The following is a 17,672-nucleotide window of genomic DNA, read 5'->3' on the forward strand; positions in this document are numbered from 1 at the left end:
ACACCGTAGTGGGTGGTTTTGGAATAAAAGCTCTCACTGGATAACTGACATACTTTACATGACATTATCAGGCAAAAACTCTGCATCAAAATTAAAAAGGACAGACAGGGTCTCCTCAGTCCTGTGCTCGCCACCGGTCTGCTTCGCACCAAACGGCGGGATCCTCATCTTCAGTTGATACACCTCGAAACTCAATGCCACTCCAGTTATCACTCCTATCAGTGGCGCTCTGCTCCGGAGAGCAAAGCAAGAGAGATTTCGTCCCGAGGCGTGTGATGCGGACACACAGAAAATCAACACCAGTCCACCTCTGGATAGTTTGACTGAGTTAACAGTACCCAGCTCATTCTCCACCCAGCCTGATACCACATATGGGTCTGCCAAAATATCTCCTTTGTCCAAGAATCTTACACCCACTGGGCCAGAGTTATCTGAGGAATTTCCTGCTCATTGGGGTGCAGCTCGGAAGTCTTCACCACACCTGACAACGCAGGTATCTTCACACTTTCGTCAGGTTCGATTTCTGAGCTTTTCTAATCGATTCCATCTCAAGGTTTTTAGGAAAGGGAGCATGTAACCATCACTCCCGTAGTTGGTTCATACATGAAATTAGTAGGCTTGTATTCGGGAGATGAAGGTTTGCACTTAGCACCATTATTTCTGCCTCGTGTCATTCTCCCCCATACCGTACTCCTGCTAGGTCTGTCATGTTAAATTGTGATGAGAGAGCCGATGTGCCCTGGCGGACAGACTACAAACCCAAAAGTGTTAGCTGCACTCTTAGAAAATAAAGTTTAGATTTGTTCCTAAAGGGGTACAATAGCTTGTCACTGGGGTGGTACTCTGTAAGGTACATCATTTGTACCTTTAGTTACAGGTGCATAATACCTCAGATAGTACCTTTCTTACATACAGTATACTCCACAGGTACAAAAGTGTGCTTTAAGAAAAAGTGCATTTTGCCTTTATTGGGAACCACCACAGTGACAAAGCCATTTGTTAATTGAAAGTAGCAAAAATGTACCTCTACCATAGATCACTTAAACTGGTACAACACTTCTACTCTAGGGTGGCCAAAAATAACTAACTGAAAACCGCGGCCCCACTAAGCCACGCCTCCTGTATAATTTCCCCGTGTGCCTTGCCTTTTCGAGGGAATTGTAGAGTTACCACCCATGACTGTATTTGTTAGTGACAGAGACATGGTTGTTGAATTCATACATGTTCAGTCCTGTGGCCTTCACCAAGTGAGTTCCTAGGCGTATGTTATCATTAAAATGAATCTCTTTATGACAATACATTACACATCTCAGAAGGCCTTATTTTGAGGCCTAATTTTTACCTAATTCAGTGGCCGGAACCTCATGATTTACATGCCACATCAGGCCTGCAAGTAGGGTTACAAAATTCCGGTAACTATTCCCAAATTCCTTGAAATCCTGGTTGAAGGATTCTGGATTTCCTGCTTATTCCCTCCCACTTCCAGGAATTTTCCAAACGGGATTTCTGGAAAACCTGGGAAAGTTACATTAATTTTCAAGCTTACCTGCAAGTCACATTATGCTGGCTTGCAAAGTGATTCCTATTGGAATCCAGCCAGAGTTAGGATATCCAACAGTTGGCATTACTATTCACCCGCAACCTGCATTTAGAATGACTGCCAGGGTTAGGAACATTGTGAGGAGACTACCTAAGCCATTTAAAAACTGGAACAGCCATTTCATTAACAGGTGCAAAAAATCTAACTAACTGATTGGATTAGTTTAGAAAACGATATGTTATTTAGCTTTGTGTAGCATAAGATTGATCAATCAATCAATAAATCAATCAATCAATGTACATGCAAAACCACAGATATTAAAAACTATTTTTAAAAATCAACATATAGTAGAGCATGCTGGAAAATATGATAATGATAATTATTATGGTACAAATTTGCCTTTTTAGAGTAGTGACAAAGCCGTTCATTTTAGGTGGCAAAAATTCATCATTGTACCTTATGGTGGGTACAAATAAGTACCTTTCTTCAAGGTACAGATCAGTACCATCAAGAGTTGAGGGTACACAAAATGTGTTTGTACCCTGGGAAACAGAAATGTACCTTCTCCTTACATTGAGAGTGAAAGTGTGATGATTGTACCTTTATATTCAAAATATTGGGTACAAAAAAGTACCATTATACTACATTATCTGCACATCAGTACTATGTGAGATCATATGTGTACCTCTGAAGGTACATTATGTGTATTTTGATATTTTTGTACCTTAGGGAACAATACCGTACCCTTATTTCTAAGAGTGTGTAATGGACAGGTGATAGCGCTATTTTTTAAAAGAAAGCGTTGGGGCCACATCATGATTGTAGACTTACAATTTGCTTTGTTGCAAGCAATATATTATGTTGTAAAATGTAATATGTGATGGTTTAAATGCCTATGTGACTGCATTAGCCATTGTCCATGTGTGACACGGTAGTAACCATAGTTTTGGTTCATGTTTCCCAGGGGACCCTAATTAGTCGTGAGTATGTAAAAGATGTAAAAGCACCCCAGTCCTGTTTGTACCTGGTTTCAGTTTGTACCTGAATGTCCTCTGCGTGTATTGGCTGTGCGGTGTTGCTGCACTGGTCATTTGTTTCAGAGCCATTTGAGAACCATGCTGTCTTGATAATTTTTTGGGGTGTGGTTGAATGTTGGTTTATCTTTATCGGTCTTTGGTGATTTTGAGGTTGACAAAATCCAAGAGCTTATTGCTTTGAAAGGTTTGGAGAGACTTTGATGGCTGTGGGGCATTGCTTATCATCATCAGAGGAAAGAAGAGGTGAACCAACAGAAGAATACAGTGTGCAGATACACATAAAGACTTGACACAGGAAGTAGGAGGTGAACATCTTTTAATATGTTTCTGTTGTCACAAGAGTGCACCAATCAGGGTTCCTCCACAGTCTTGTCCCCACCTACCACTGCCTATCCATCCATTCATTTATTAACACTTAAACGCTACTAGAGCAAGTTTGAGTTCCTTTTGAGATAACATGTGCAAAAAAATTAAAAGCTATTATATATTCTTGATTGCAGAGTTCACTTGAAAAAGGCAAACATTTGAAACTATAGAAATTACATGTTGACCTATAGTGGCTAGTAATGAATTGTGTTATCTGTCTTTCGTTAAAGGGGATTCTGAGATCCCTCTTCTAACTGGGATATGATGACATCCCAGTGTGTGTGATTGGTGTAGAATGCATGTGCCCTTATCAATAGGGGTAATGTTGAAGAAAGGTCTGGGCACAAACGTCAATTTAATGTCAATTGAACGTCTATTTCACATTGGTTCAACGTAATTTTGTTGAAATGACATGGAAACAACGTTAATTCAACTAGTGTGTGTTCAGTGGGAAGAGTCAATCAGTGGGAAATGTATATGTTTGTGATAGTCTTGGGTGTTTGCTGTGTTTCCTATTGGTGTTTAGTTTCTCTGGCGTCAGTTGGTCTTTAAGCGTGTCTGAGTCTGCTGTCTGTCGCGGTTTCTCTTCCTTGTCGTCCTTCTGCATCTTCTGTTTAGGAATCTACTCAAATTTGATATCCGTTCTAGAGGGGGAGAAACACAAAATCACATCAGCTATCTGACAAGGAATTGCTTGAATATGTGGTTGTTCTGTTCAATAGTTTTTCTTTCTTTTGAGTCCACTATCAAACCGTGATATCTTGTGCACTGTGCTGCAGTATAATCTTTAATTGGCATATTTATCTAAGTATGTGGTCATTTTGCAAAACAATACATAAGCATATCAAGAGGATACATTGTGTCGACATTGTGCACTTCTTTAGTTAAGAGCTAAGGCTGGTGTAATTCTATACCTTGATTGTATCTCCTATGAGAAACAATGCAAAACGTTTCTTTCCCATGCAACAATTTCAACCCTTTCCCATTATTGCCAAATATAGCTTTTGTACCCCTTCAAGAAGTGAACATCGGGCCTAAAACATGTTACATTGGGAGTGACCTCACCTGCACTACAGAGGCATTTACTCCACTGGGCTGTAGTTCAAGAAATGCACAAACACATAAGATCAGCATTCTTATGGGAAAAAATTGCAAAATATTGAATCATTGGAATACTGAAATAGTCCCGCATGCCAGAATATCATCACACATTAATCAGCCATGTCACACTTATAAACAAGGTAGTAGAGTTGTACTTACACATCTGCGGGTTTGGGGGACATCAGTATCAAGGGGATTTCTACTCCGACATCACTGTGGCGAAACAAAAATGTACATTATCAGTGGGCAACATAATCATGTCTGTCCAACAATGCCTCACTGACATACAGTATTATGCACTGAAGAAAAATATAAACGCAACATGCAACAATTTCAAAGATTTTACTGAATTACAATTCCAACAAGGAAATCAGTCAATTGAAAAATAAATTTGGCCCTAATCTATGGATTTCACATGACTGGGAATAAAGATATGCATCTGTTGGTCACAGATACCTTAAGAAAAAGGTAGGATAGGGACGTGGATCAGAAAACCAGTCAGTATCTTTTGTGACCACTATTTGCCTAATGCAGCACGACACATCTCCTTCACATAGAGTTGATCAGGCTGTTGATTGTGGCCTGTACAACGTTGTCCCACTCCTCTTCAATGGCTGAGCGAAGCTGCTGGACATTGGCGGGAACTGGAACACGCTGCCGTACATGTCGATCCAGAGCATCCCAAACATGCTCAATGGGTGACATATCTGATGTGTATGCAGGCCATGAAAGAACTGGGACATTTACAGCATCCAGGAATTATGCCGAATTACGCCGAACTCCAGTCAGGTCAAGACCCTGGTGAGGACGACGAGCATGTAGATGAGCTTCCCTGAGACTGTTTCTGACAGTTTGTTGCAGAAATTATTCGGTTGTGCAAACCCACAGTTTCATCAGCTGTCCGGGTGGCTGGTCTCAGACAATCCCGCAGGTGAAGAAATCGGATGTGGAGGTCCTGGGCTGGCGTGATTACATGTGGTCTGTGGTTGTTAGGCCGGTTGGATGTACTGCCAAATTCTCTAAAACAATGTTGGAGGCAGCTTATGGTAGAGAAATGAACATTCAATTATCTGGCAACAGCTCTGGTGGACATTCCTGCATTCAGCATGCCAACTGCACTCTCCCTCAAAACAAAATTGTCTTGTGTGACAAAACTGCACCATTTAGAGTGGCTTTTATTGTCCTCAGCACAACATGCACCTGTGTAATGATCATGCTGTTTAATCAGCGTCTTGATATGCCACATCTGTCAGGTGGATGGATTATCTTGGCAAAGGAGAAATGCTCACTTACAGGGAATAGGGATGTAAACAAATTTGTGCACATGATTTGAGAGAAATAAGGTTTTTATGCATATGGTTAATTTTCTGGGATCTTTTATTTCAGCTCATGAAACGGGACCAACACTTTACATGTTGCGTTTATATTTGTGTTCAGTATATACATGTATGTCATATATCAACTCCAGTTCTTACCTGGCTGTTAGGCCTCCCAAGAGGCCTCCGCTGGAGACCAAGAGGTTCACCTTGATTTTGTAAGAGACCATGATTCCCTGCATTCCTTTATCCATGCCAGGGCGAATGCTAGGAGAGGGGAGGACAGGACAGGGATGTGTTACCTCAGGCATTTAAATGCACTAAATGTGTTTTATCGTCATCTACAGAAGGAGAGGAAGGTGTGGTAGAGCTACAGTTGAAGTCGGAAGTTTACATACACCTTAGCCAAATACATTTAAACTCAGTTTTTCACAATTCCTGACATTTAATCCTAGCAGAAATGCCCTGTCTTAGGTCAGTTAGGATCACCACTTTATTTTAAGAATGTGAAATGTCAGAATAATAGTAGAGAGAATGATTTCTTTCAGCTTTTATTTCTTTCATCACATTCCCAGTGGGTCAGAAGCTTACATACACTCAATTAGTATTTGGTAGCATTGCCTTCAAATTGTTTAACTTGGATCAAACGTTTCGGGTAGCCTTCCACAAGCTTCCCACAATAAGTTGGGTGAATTTCGGCCCATTCCTCCAGACAGAGCTGGTGTAACTGAGTCAGGTTTGTAGGCCTCCTTGCTCACACACGCTTTTTCAGTTCTGCCCACAAATGTTCTATAGGATTGAGGTCAGGGCTTATTGATGGCCACTCCAATACCTTGACTTTGTTGTCCTTAAGCCATTTTGCCACAACTTTGGAAGTATGCTTGGTCCATTTGGAAGACCCATTTGCGACCCAGCTTTAACTTCCTGACTGATGTCTTGAAATGTTGCTTCAATATATCCACATAATTTTCCTTCCTCATGATGCCATCTATTTTGTGAAGTGCACCAGTCCCTCCTGCCGCAAAGCACTCCCACAGCATGATGCTGCCACCCCCGTGCTTCACGGTTGGGATGGTGTTCTACGGCTTGCAAGCCTACCCCTTTTTCCTCCAAACATAACTATGGTCATTATGGCCAAACAGTTCTATGTTTGTTTCATCAGACCAGAGGAGATTTCTCCAAAAAGTACGATATTTGTCCCCATGTGCAGTTGCAAACCGTAGTCTGGCTTTTTTATGGTGGTTTTGGAGCAGTGGCTTCTTCCTTGCTGAGTGGCCTTTCAGGTTATGTCGATATAGGACTCGTTTTACTGTGGATATAGATACTTTTGTACCTGTTTCCTCCAGCATCTTCACAAGGTCCTTTGCCGTTGTTCTGGGATTGATTTGCACTTTTCGCACCAAAGTACGTTAATCTCTAGGAGGCAGAACGCATCTCCTTCCTGAGCGGTATGACGGCTGCGTGGTCCCATGGTGTTTATACTTGCGTACTATTGTTTGTACAGATGAACGTGGTACTTTCAGGTGTTTGGAAATTGCTCCCAAGGATGAACCAGACTTGTGGAGGTCTACACATCTTTTTCTGAGGTCTTTTCTTTTGATTTTCCCATGATGTCAAGCAAAGAGGCACTGAGTTTGAAGGTAGGCCTTGAAATACATCCACAGGTACACCTCCAATTGACTCAAATTATGTCAATTAGCCTCTCAGATGCTTCTAAAGCCATGACATAATTTTCTGGAATTTTCCAAGCTGTTTAAAGGCACAGTCAACTTAGTGTATGTAAACTTCTGACCCACTGGAATTGTGATACAGTGAATTATAAGTGAAATAATCTGTCTGTGAACAATTGTTGGAAAAAGTACTTGTGTCATGCACAAAGTAGATGTCCTAACCGACTTGCCAAAACTATAGTTTGTTAACAAGACTGTGACACTCTGGCTCCAGGGACTCTGATTTATGGAGCCAGGGTTGTTCATTTTCATTTGGGTGTATTTCTATGTTGGGATTTCTAGTTGTGCATTTCTATGTTGTGGTGGTTCTTGATTATTCATGTGACTCCCAATCGGAGGTAACGAGTGACAGCTGTCGGCTCGTTATCTCTGATTGGGAGCCATATTTAAACTGTTGTGGTTTCACTGTGTGTTTGTGGGTTTTTGTTCCGGTTTAGTCATTGTCAGTATTGGACTTCACTTTCGTCATTTTTGGTTTGTTGTTTTATCGTGGTTTCTTTATTAATAAAGTCTACGATGTTCGCTCAACCCGCTGCGTATTGGTCCGTTTCCTCAGACGATCGTGACAGAAAAACCCACCATAAAAGGACCAAGCAGCGTGTCCAGGAGCAAAGAGACTGGACATGGGAGGAGGCGCCTGGTAAGGAGATCGAGAGGCTGGCGATGGCCCAGGTGGGCAAATCGTGGTCCTGGGAGGACATGCTCGGGGGCAAGGGACCTTGGGGGAAGATCAAGGCCCTGGCGAGAGAGGAGCAGCGGCGTCAGCAGGGTCATCGTTGGAAGGACGAGGAGCAACCCCAAAAAAGTTTTTTGGGGGGGGCACATGGCTTGGGCGGCTGGGCAGCAGGAGGCTGCCACAGGGAGACGTGGAGAGAAGGCTATCGGATTACGGGAGCCATTGGCGAGTAGAGGAAGGGAAGTTGTTGCGGCACGGCGTGAGAGACTGATGTGTGTTACCAGTCCGGTCCGGCCCGTTCCTGATCCCCAGTTAAAGCCAGTGGTGTGTGTTCCCAGTACGGACCGGCCTGTTCCTACTCCACGCATCAAGCCCACGGTGTGCGTCGCCAGTCCAGCCCGGCCTGTTCCTGCTCCACGCACAGAACCTACGGTGTGCGTCGCCAGCCCAGCCCGGCCTGTTCCTGCTCCACGCACAGAACCTACGGTGTGCGTCGCCAGCCCAGCCCGGCCTGTTCCTGCTCCACGCACAGAACCTACGGTGTGCGTCGCCAGCCCAGCCCGGCCTGTTCCTGCTCCACGCACAGAACCTACGGTGTGCGTCGCCAGCCCAGCCCGGCCGGTTCCTGCTCCACGTACCAGGGATATGGTGCGCTTCGCCAGCCCGGCCCGGCCTGTTCCGGCCACTCGCACCAGGGATACGGTGCTCGTCGCCAGCCCAGCCCGGCCTGTTCCTGCTCCACGCACCAGGGATATGGTGCGCTTCGCCAGCCCGGCCCGGCCTGTTCCGGCCACTCGCACCAGGGATACGGTGCGCGTCGCCAGCCCAGCCCGGCCTGTTCCTGCTCCACGCACCAGGGATACGGTGCGCTTCGCCAGCCCGGCCCGGCCTGTTCCGGCCACTCGCACCAGGGATACGGTGCGCGTCGCCAGCCCAGCCCGGCCTGTTCCTGCTCCACGCACCATAAAAAGCCCTGAGATGCGTGTCCTCAGCCTGGGACCACCAGTTCCGGCACCACGCATCAGGCCTACGGTGCGTCCCCCAGGGCCCAGCATGCCCTGTTCCTTCTCCCCGCACTAGCCCTGAGATGCGTGTCCTCAGCCCGGTACCTCCAGTTCCGGCACCACGCACCAGGCCTACGGTGCGCCTCAGACGGCCAGAATCTGCCGTCTGCCCAACGGGCCTGAACTGCCCGTCTGCCCAACGGCGCCTGAACTGCCCGTCCTGCCCAACGGGTGCCTGAACTGCCCCGTCTGCCCAACGGCGCTTGAACTACCCGTCTGCCCTACGGCGCTAAAGCCGCCCGTCTGTACTGAGCCTGCAAAGCCGCCCCGTCTGCCATGAGCCTTCAGAGCCGTCCGCCAGATCGGAGCCGCTAGAGCCTTCCGCCAGACAGGAGCCGCTAGAGCCTTCCGCCAGACAGGATCAGCCAGAGCCGTCTGCCAGACAGGATCAGCCAGAGCCTTCCGCCAGACAGGATCAGCCAGAGCCTTCCGCCAGACAGGATCAGCCAGAGCCTTCCGCCAGCTATGAGCAGCCAGATCCGTCAGCCAGCCATGAGCAGCCAGAGCCTTCCGCCAGCCATGAGCAGCCAGATCCGTCAGCCAGCCATGAGCAGCCAGATCCGTCAGCCAGCCATGAGCAGCCAGATCCGTCAGCCAGCCATGAGCCGTCCAGCCAGGATCCGCCAGAGCTGTCCAGCCAGGATCCGCCAGAGCAGTCCAGCCAGGATCCGCCAGAGCCGTCCCAGCCAGGATCCGCCAGAGCCGTCCAGCCAGGATCCGCCAGAGCCGTCCAGCCAGGATCCGCCAGAGCCGTCCAGCCAGGATCCGCCAGAGCCGTCCAGCCAGGATCCGCCAGCCAGCCAGGATCTGCCAGAGCCAGCCAGCCAGGATCCGCCATTTAGTCCGGTACTGCCCCTTAGCCCTGTGCTGTCCCTTATCCTGGTGCTGCCCCTTATCCTGGTGCTGCCCCTTATCCTGGTGCTGCCCCTTATCCTGGTGCTGCCCCTTATCCTGGTGCTGCCCCTTAGTCCGGTGCTGCCCCTTAGTCTGGTGCTGCCCCTTATCCTGGTGCTGCCCCTTCTCCTGGTGCTGTCCCTTAGTCCGGTGTTGCCCCTTAGTCCGGTGCTGCCTCTTAGTCCGGTGCTGCCCCTTAATCCAGTGGGGTTATATTGGAGGGTGGTCATTTGGAGGAGGCTACGTAAGCGGGTAGTGACTATGGTGGGGTGGGGACCACGACCAGTGCCAGAGCCGCCACCATGGACAGACGCCCACCCAGACCCTCCCCTAGACTGTATGCTGGTGCGCCCGGAGTTCGCACCTTTAGGGGGGTACTGTGACACTCTGGCTCCAGGGACTCTGATTTATGGAGCCAGGGTTGTTCATTTTCATTTGGGTGTATTTCTATGTTGGGATTTCTAGTTGTGCATTTCTATGTTGTGGTGGTTCTTGATTATTCATGTGACTCCCAATCGGAGGTAACGAGTGACAGCTGTCGGCTCGTTATCTCTGATTGGGAGCCATATTTAAACTGTTGTGGTTTCACTGTGTGTTTGTGGGTTTTTGTTCCGGTTTAGTCATTGTCAGTATTGGACTTCACTTTCGTCATTTTTGGTTTGTTGTTTTATCGTGGTTTCTTTATTAATAAAGTCTACGATGTTCGCTCAACCCGCTGCGTATTGGTCCGTTTCCTCAGACGATCGTGACAAAGACATTTGTGGAGTGGTTGAAAAACAAGTTTTAATGACTCCAACCTAAGTGTATGTATACTTCTGACTTCAACTGTATGTCTTGGGGAACTCATTGACTCACATTGTGGTGGAAGCCAGGTTGGTATCCTCATCCTTTAGTCTGCCGTCCACGGCTAGACCACGCTTCTCTTTGTTGTTGGACAGCAGAGGGATCACCATGAATGTCTTCTCCATGGTGGATTCACCTTTTACTTCCTCCCTGCACAGGATGACCACACAAACAGGAAGTTGTGTTTGAGTTGAGTATTGGGGTATAGGTAGACATAAGGCTTAGTAATTCTAGATTGCAGTAGTAATGGAATGAGTGTGTTCTTGACTTACGCAAATTCCTCAGTAAGAACCGTCTTGGAATATTTATCAGATTGGTAAAGCAACACTTCTGTTGTCTGGTCAACTGGTCAGAAAGAGATGTTTCAGTCATAATCAAGATTTGAAACACGTACACACGCAATGAAGACAGCGAACTCGGGTCACAACCACTTTGACTCACCTGTAATCTTTATTTTCTTCACCACTTTGGTGGTTTCATTGTTGATTTTGACTTTTACAGGGATTGAGTCTCCATGGAAATAGAGCTGAAGGTCACCAAATGGAAGCAAACATGTTCAAATCAAAAGGTATCATACAGAATGCCCTATCAATAGCAAACTAGCACAGTAATCAATGTTCTCCTAGGCTTACAGAATAAAAATCTACAGGCCTACCTCCTTCTCTATGGAGGCCTCCAGGTGGACTGGCTTGTCCGACATCATGAAGTTCTTGCTGATGTCAGCCTTTGGTCCAGCACCCACTATGCCTGGGGCAAACTGGATCTTACGAATAATCAGACGGCAAGTGTCCCTGACAGGAGAGAGGAAGAGAGGGAGGAAACCATCAGAATACACAATAATCTGATTCCTAGCAACAGCAAATGGCATGTACAGTTGTGTGAAATTCATGGCATTCCACTAATACATACTTCTTGCTAATTTTCTCATCAGGGTCGTCTGCCTCCTTGGCAATGTATGCTTTCACCTCATAGTCGACACCACAAGACTGCAGGGGTAGAAAACATTTGTCTTTGATGAAAGGATTAAAACGAGAGAGTGAAAGAGAGAGAGAAGAAATAGAGAGAACATTTGAGAGAGAAAGAGAGATACTAACGTACCTTGCCAGCATCCTCTGGTGCAGGCTGAAGGCCGACTGAGCATGGCAGGTTGGTATCAATCTGAAATGGACAGGAAGGAAGAAGTGATGAGGTGTGAATAAATACAAACCAACAGGCTAGTATGTCCATTTCCCTGAATGGGAATGTCCATGGTGACAAAAGCCTCTGATGTGGTTTCCAACACCATCTAAGAGAGTGGAAGGATGAGATGGAATGCCACAAAGTAAGACTCACAGTGAAAGTGAAGGGATGGCCTTGGTCCCCACATTTCTTCAGGAGGGCCTCCTGCATGGGGGTGTTGGCTGGTTTGGTGCCAACAACAGGGTAGATCTGCATCCTTTGTACCCAGATGTCTTTTCTGAATGACAGCCCGATCACATCCAGGTCGTCACTACCATAACGGAAGGCGCATGCCAGATACACCCATACTGCAGAAAGATAGGGCTTCGGTATTTAAACTGAACCTCGATTGGTTGAATATGACTTCATGCATGTTTTCAGGGTTCAATAGATACAATGAAATCAACTGAATGTTACCTTTCCTGCCTTCAAGTTCAGTGGGGTCCACCTTGATCACCCCATCTGCAAGAGAAGATATAAGAAAAACTGATGTAGATATAACACACACACATTTACACTACTCTGTAAAGACATTCAGAGAACTTTATAACACACCGACGATGTCAACACTCTCCACATGGTCCACAAAGTCTCTCTTCCCCAGGTAGAGAGCAATCTAGGAAAAAGGGAACGGGAGAGCGAGAGGTTACTTCCTGCCTGACATCAACATGGTATGGATAAGCCATAATCTAAGTTATCTTGATGGAGCCTGAAGAATCGCTGTGCTGTATACATATAGGTTGGCTCTGTTAGAGGAAGCCTATGGATTCCTGCTTTGTTATGCGATAAGTGCATCAGAGCACCAGTGTGTCCTGCAGTGATGATGTCAGAGGGGGTTCTTACCGATTCGTTGCCGCTGGTCTTCTTGTAGACTCTACAGAGAGAGGGTGATAGGAAGAGTCAGGAGTTTAGATTCTAGATTGGATTCAACAATCTAAACCCGTCACCATTCCTCCACAGCCTGGCCCCATATGCCCTCAGTCTAATTCCACTTGGTGGTATTAGTTATCGTCCCTAGTGTCAATGGGCATTACGGTCTGAAAACTCACTGATTTCCTTACTGAGCCATCCCAGTACGTTGCTTAATGTATAGTGACCTACCCTAACTGGCCTGCTGTCAGCTCCAGTTAAAGGATGAGGCCTATACTCCCCCTCCCTCCTCCCACTGAGGCTCTGGATGGATTAGGACCCAGGGTGGCATGGGAGCTGCTGGCATGACTGGTACAGCCAGCTAACTTCACATAACACATAGGTCTGTCTGAAGGGGAACCTGACCTACAGTATGCTTTGATCTGGTTACAACAGAAACACTACTGAGGAGTGGTTGACAATTACTTGGTTTGCATACTAATTTTCTCATAAATGGTTTTTTCATACGGTATCTCATAATATAATCCTATCAATTCAATATTCCTAATCTGTAGCTCAGTTGGTAGAGCATGGCGCTTGCAACGCCAGGGTTGTGGGTTCGATTCCCACGGGGGGCCAGTATGAAAAATGTATGCACTCACTAACTGTAAGTCGCTCTGGATAAGAGCGTCTGCTAAATGACTAAAATGTAAATGTAAATGCATCGCTTGCCTATTTACTTGTGTCTTTGCTTGTGTATGCTAGGCTCTGGGCTGTTAATTCTAAACTGCTCTATTCCGGATCTAATCCAGAGATGATCCATCCTAATCAGGATTTATCTAGATCCTCTTAACCTAAAGCCCCAGAGGTGTCACACAGCCCTTATAGCCTTAGGCAATGTGCTATAGGTTGGGTGTCTCAGGGTTGGGATATGCAAAAAAAACAATTTCCAATTCCCGTATGCATATTAATACACACTTGTAAATGTGTGAAATAGGACAAATATAAGCACCCACCAAATTATTATAAATTAGCCATTGTCGTTAGTTGATGGGTAAATTTAAAAGATACTCACTTTGCCATGTCTGTGGTGAATTGGATGAGGTTGTCTGTAGAGGTAGAAAACAATGGTTAAAAACCAATAGGGGACAGCATTACAATACAATAACAAGTACAGTACAGCTCAACACAACAGAAAAGACACTGTAACACTTTCCTAAATAAGAGTCCTCCCTGGTCGCAAATAAGTTATATGGTGAAGCTGGACAATGGGAGTAGAAAATAAACTAATTAGTCTTGGATTTGTCTAAACCAGTGTAGCTAATCACTAGGAGTGGAGATTAACATAACGATGCACTGGTCCCCTAATCTGAGTTGAGGTCAGATTAATCCCCCAAATGGCTGTTGTAACAAATTCAAGACAACTTCATAGACACACTGTTCAAGATGCTAACCCTCCCGGTTTGTCTGAAGTTCTCCATTAGTGGCCGTAACCTAGCGGCAAGTATTAAAGCTGCTCCGATTTAACTCTGTCCACTGTCTAAGCCTGTCTGAGGCTGCCAATGTAAACATACTACAATTATTGCCAATACAGGTGACGGATGAATATATTTCAAATGGGCACATCACATGCCCTGTCCATTCATAGGTGGTAGATGTTGATCAAATCTTTCCTATTCTACACTCGTTTTTTGATTATACTCCGTGCCTAGTGTCAGTTCTAAAAACATTAGATAGATAAATTATATCTGCAATGAAAGATTAAGGCAAAAAAGAATATTCCATCCCATGACAGTAAAGCAAGGTGGGCAATCCCAGCCCTGGGCAGCCTCAGTGAGTGTAGGTTATTGTTCCAATGCATCCCTAACCTGAGCAGGGTTAGAACAAAAGCTTGCTCACACTGAAACACATTTTCCATCCTTGCAGTGAAGGCTACATTGCACACCCATCTATATCTTATAATCAGTCATTCCTAAAATCAGTATGATAGTTATCACTTAAGATATAGGTTAAATGCAGATACAGTTCTCTGAGATGTTGACAAGCTATGGTGTCATGCACGATATAATCCTCCATGCACGATGTAATCTTTCCCCATTAGGCTATGCTGTGGATGTAAAGCAGGGTCAGCCGAGGCTTGCAGTGTACTCACCTCCTCTGTGTCCTGACTCTCTCTTTTGTCTGAACGTTTGTGAGCGTCCTTCACCTCCCATCCTCCGGCCTTATAACTCGACCTCTCAACCTCGCCACCCTCCCCTCAGCTTTCCTGGCACGTTATAGGACACTACTTTTAGGCCCAATCCTATTAATTAATTCATTAGCTGGTTGCTATTTTTTTTGGCTACAACAGGGTTAAAAATAAGCAGAGTAGGTGACTTAAAAGGATTATGTCCTTGAGTAGTGTGTTGTGTGTTGTTGAATGGGTGGGTATGAAGAGTAGAGGACATTTGGTTGGATTACAGGAAATATTAAAATATAACAAGGGTCTTGCCCTTTGTCAGTCTACACCTCTGTGGGAGAGTTATCCTGTCTGGGTCCATTTTGGGCTTGTATTCTCTGTGGTGCCTTGGCTTGCACTATGAGTCAGAAGAGAAGCATAAAAACACCATTGGTGATGCCACCGCCCAAAAGGGCACCGCTCTTTCCCCCTAGTGTGTGTATGTGTGGCATACAGGCCATGTGTCTGTCTTTCTGTCTGTGTCTTCCTGTCTGTCTATCTGTGTCTGTCTGTCTGTATCTGTCTGTGTGTCTGTTTAAGATCTCATCATGAACCATTAAGTAGACATGCATATGTCAAATGGTGGTTTTCTTCTTTAACTTTTTCATGTGGTTATGTTCCTTAACTCTTTCATGTGGTTATGTCACAAAAACTCTTTAATGTGGTTATGTCACTAAAACTCTTTCATGTGGTTATGTTACTTAACTCTTTTATGTGGTTATGTTACTTATCTATTTCATGTGGTTATGTCACTAAAACTCTTTCATGTGGTTATGTTACTTAACTCTTTCATGTGGTTATGTTACTTAACTCTTTAATGTGGATATGTCACAAACTCTTTCATGTGGTTATGTTACTTAACTCTTTAATGTGGATATGTCACAAACTCTTTCATGTGGTTATGTTACTGACTCTTTGATGTGGTTATGTTACTTAACTCTTTCATGTGGTTATGTTACTTAACTCTTTCATGTGGTTATGTTACTTAACTCTTTCATGTGGTTATGTTACTGACTCTTTGATGTGGTTATGTTACTTAACTCTTTCATGTGGTTATGTTACTGACTCTTTGATGTGGTTATGTTACTTAACTCTTTCATGTGGTTATGTTACTTAACTCTTTCATGTGGTTATGTTACTGACTCTTTGATGTGGTTATGTTACTTAACTCTTTCATGTGGTTATGTTACTTAACTCTTTCATGTGGTTATGTTACTTAACTCTTTAATGTGGATATGTCACAAACTCTTTCATGTGGTTATGTTACTGACTCTTTGATGTGGTTATGTTACTTAACTATTTAATGTGGTTATGTTACTTAACTCTTTTATGTGGTTATGTCACTAAAACTATTTCATGTGGTTATGTCACTAAAACTATTTCATGTGGTTATGTTACTTAACTATTTCATGTGGTTATGTTACTTAACTCTTTCATGTGGTTATGTTACTTAACTCTTTCATGTGGTTATGTTACTGACTCTTTGATGTGGTTATGTTACTTAACTCTTTCATTATGCACAGTCCTGTCTCCACATACAAATGGCTCACCAGCATTTTAAAGGGGAACTAAGGAACAGCACGGTCTGGATTGCTATTTCTGATTGGCTGGTAAAGCCAACCAGGAACAATGTTCTCTCAAGTGAATGTTCTGTTTACTCCACTAAAAGGTTGAATTTTGTTCAGTCTGGTTTTGTTTAACCTGATAGAAGTAAAGCTTTGAAAATGTATTATCATATAAAAACGTATCAATGCATCAAGAATGTGGGCAGATGTATGATATGTTACGTTAATGTGTTTGTTTATTAAGACAGTAATAATAAATAAAAATGTCCCTCTTGCCTGGGTTAGACATGGTGTAAAGTGGTATTAGGGCTGGGTTTTGGGTCGTGTTGTTGCCAGGACGACAGATGGTTGTTCAGCCAAGCCTTGTGCAGATGGCTGGCATAGCGAAATGTGAATTGATCTGTTGACTCAAATGGTGCGGCACTCAACGTAATAAGGAGATTATGGGGTCTCTCCAAAGTTTCCCTTTGACTCTTGATGGTGTAGGTAGGTCAACATGAGGTCAACAAGTGAAAGGTATCTCTATTGTGTTCTTACATGTTTGACACCATTGATATAATGGTTGACATCAGTGATACAATGGTTGTCAGATAGGGATTAAAGCAGTACTGATATCCTTTCCACTATTATGTGGAGACCCCTATTTTTATGATCTTTCCTTGTATTGGTTGTCATTTCCACTTAAATGCACAGTCGGTAATAGCAATCTCTGTCCAAAACACACAAGGCAGATGGTGACACTCAGGTAGCTAGATTGAATGATGTCCGGCCCCAACAAGCTCTCACAGTCTCTCTGCAGAGTCAAACGTCCAAACCCTTGTCCCTAAACGTCAAATTTCGAAGGTTGAATTTAGGCATTAAATCCTAATGGTTAAAGATTGGGATAGGTTTAAAACAAAAACAACTCCATGGTAAGGTTTCAGATTTGGGATAGGGTTAAAAGAAAACGAACGCCTAGCACTGGGATTGAACACGCGACCCTTGGAGCCGGAGCTTGTGGCTTACACACATTCACCATTCATTTCCACAACGTCCTAGTAAAACCCAAGCCCAATTTAATGTTAATAGCGCTCACCGTTGCCCCTAGTGGCCGCTTTGACGTCCTGCTTACCTGAACGAACGTCTAATTTTGCAGTGGATCTTGAGCGATCCCTCTGCTGGCACCGTGGCACAGCCCTGCCTGCTGCCATTCATGCGCCAGAAAGGCTGGGATCTCCTTAAGCGTACCCAGATTACATCGCCGGATCATGAGATG

General features: G+C 44.7%; 1 protein-coding gene across 2 annotated transcripts; it reads right to left on the reverse strand.

Annotated features, from left to right (window-relative positions):
• Nucleotides 1-2,876: 2,876 nt before the first annotated feature.
• LOC121542986 (arrestin-C-like) lies at nucleotides 2,877-14,881 on the reverse strand. Of its 2 annotated transcripts, XM_041852666.1 has the most exons (16): nucleotides 14,787-14,881; nucleotides 13,710-13,743; nucleotides 12,629-12,659; nucleotides 12,341-12,401; nucleotides 12,203-12,247; nucleotides 11,900-12,093; nucleotides 11,666-11,725; nucleotides 11,477-11,553; nucleotides 11,223-11,358; nucleotides 11,009-11,093; nucleotides 10,840-10,912; nucleotides 10,580-10,717; nucleotides 5,520-5,627; nucleotides 4,204-4,257; nucleotides 4,009-4,038; nucleotides 2,877-3,587 (listed from the first exon to the last, which is right to left on the reverse strand). In XM_041852666.1, the coding sequence occupies exons 1-15, from the start codon at nucleotides 14,845-14,847 to the stop codon at nucleotides 4,026-4,028; spliced, it is 1,170 nt and encodes a 389-aa protein (XP_041708600.1). In that variant the 5' UTR covers nucleotides 14,848-14,881; the 3' UTR covers nucleotides 2,877-3,587; nucleotides 4,009-4,025. The 2 variants fall into 2 exon arrangements, with proteins under 2 accessions (XP_041708600.1, XP_041708592.1); XM_041852658.1 differs by lacking the exon at nucleotides 4,009-4,038.
• Nucleotides 14,882-17,672: the final 2,791 nt, after the last annotated feature.

This window comes from Coregonus clupeaformis, chromosome 3 (assembly GCF_020615455.1).
Source record: "Coregonus clupeaformis isolate EN_2021a chromosome 3, ASM2061545v1, whole genome shotgun sequence".
Lineage (NCBI taxonomy): Eukaryota > Metazoa > Chordata > Actinopteri > Salmoniformes > Salmonidae > Coregonus > Coregonus clupeaformis.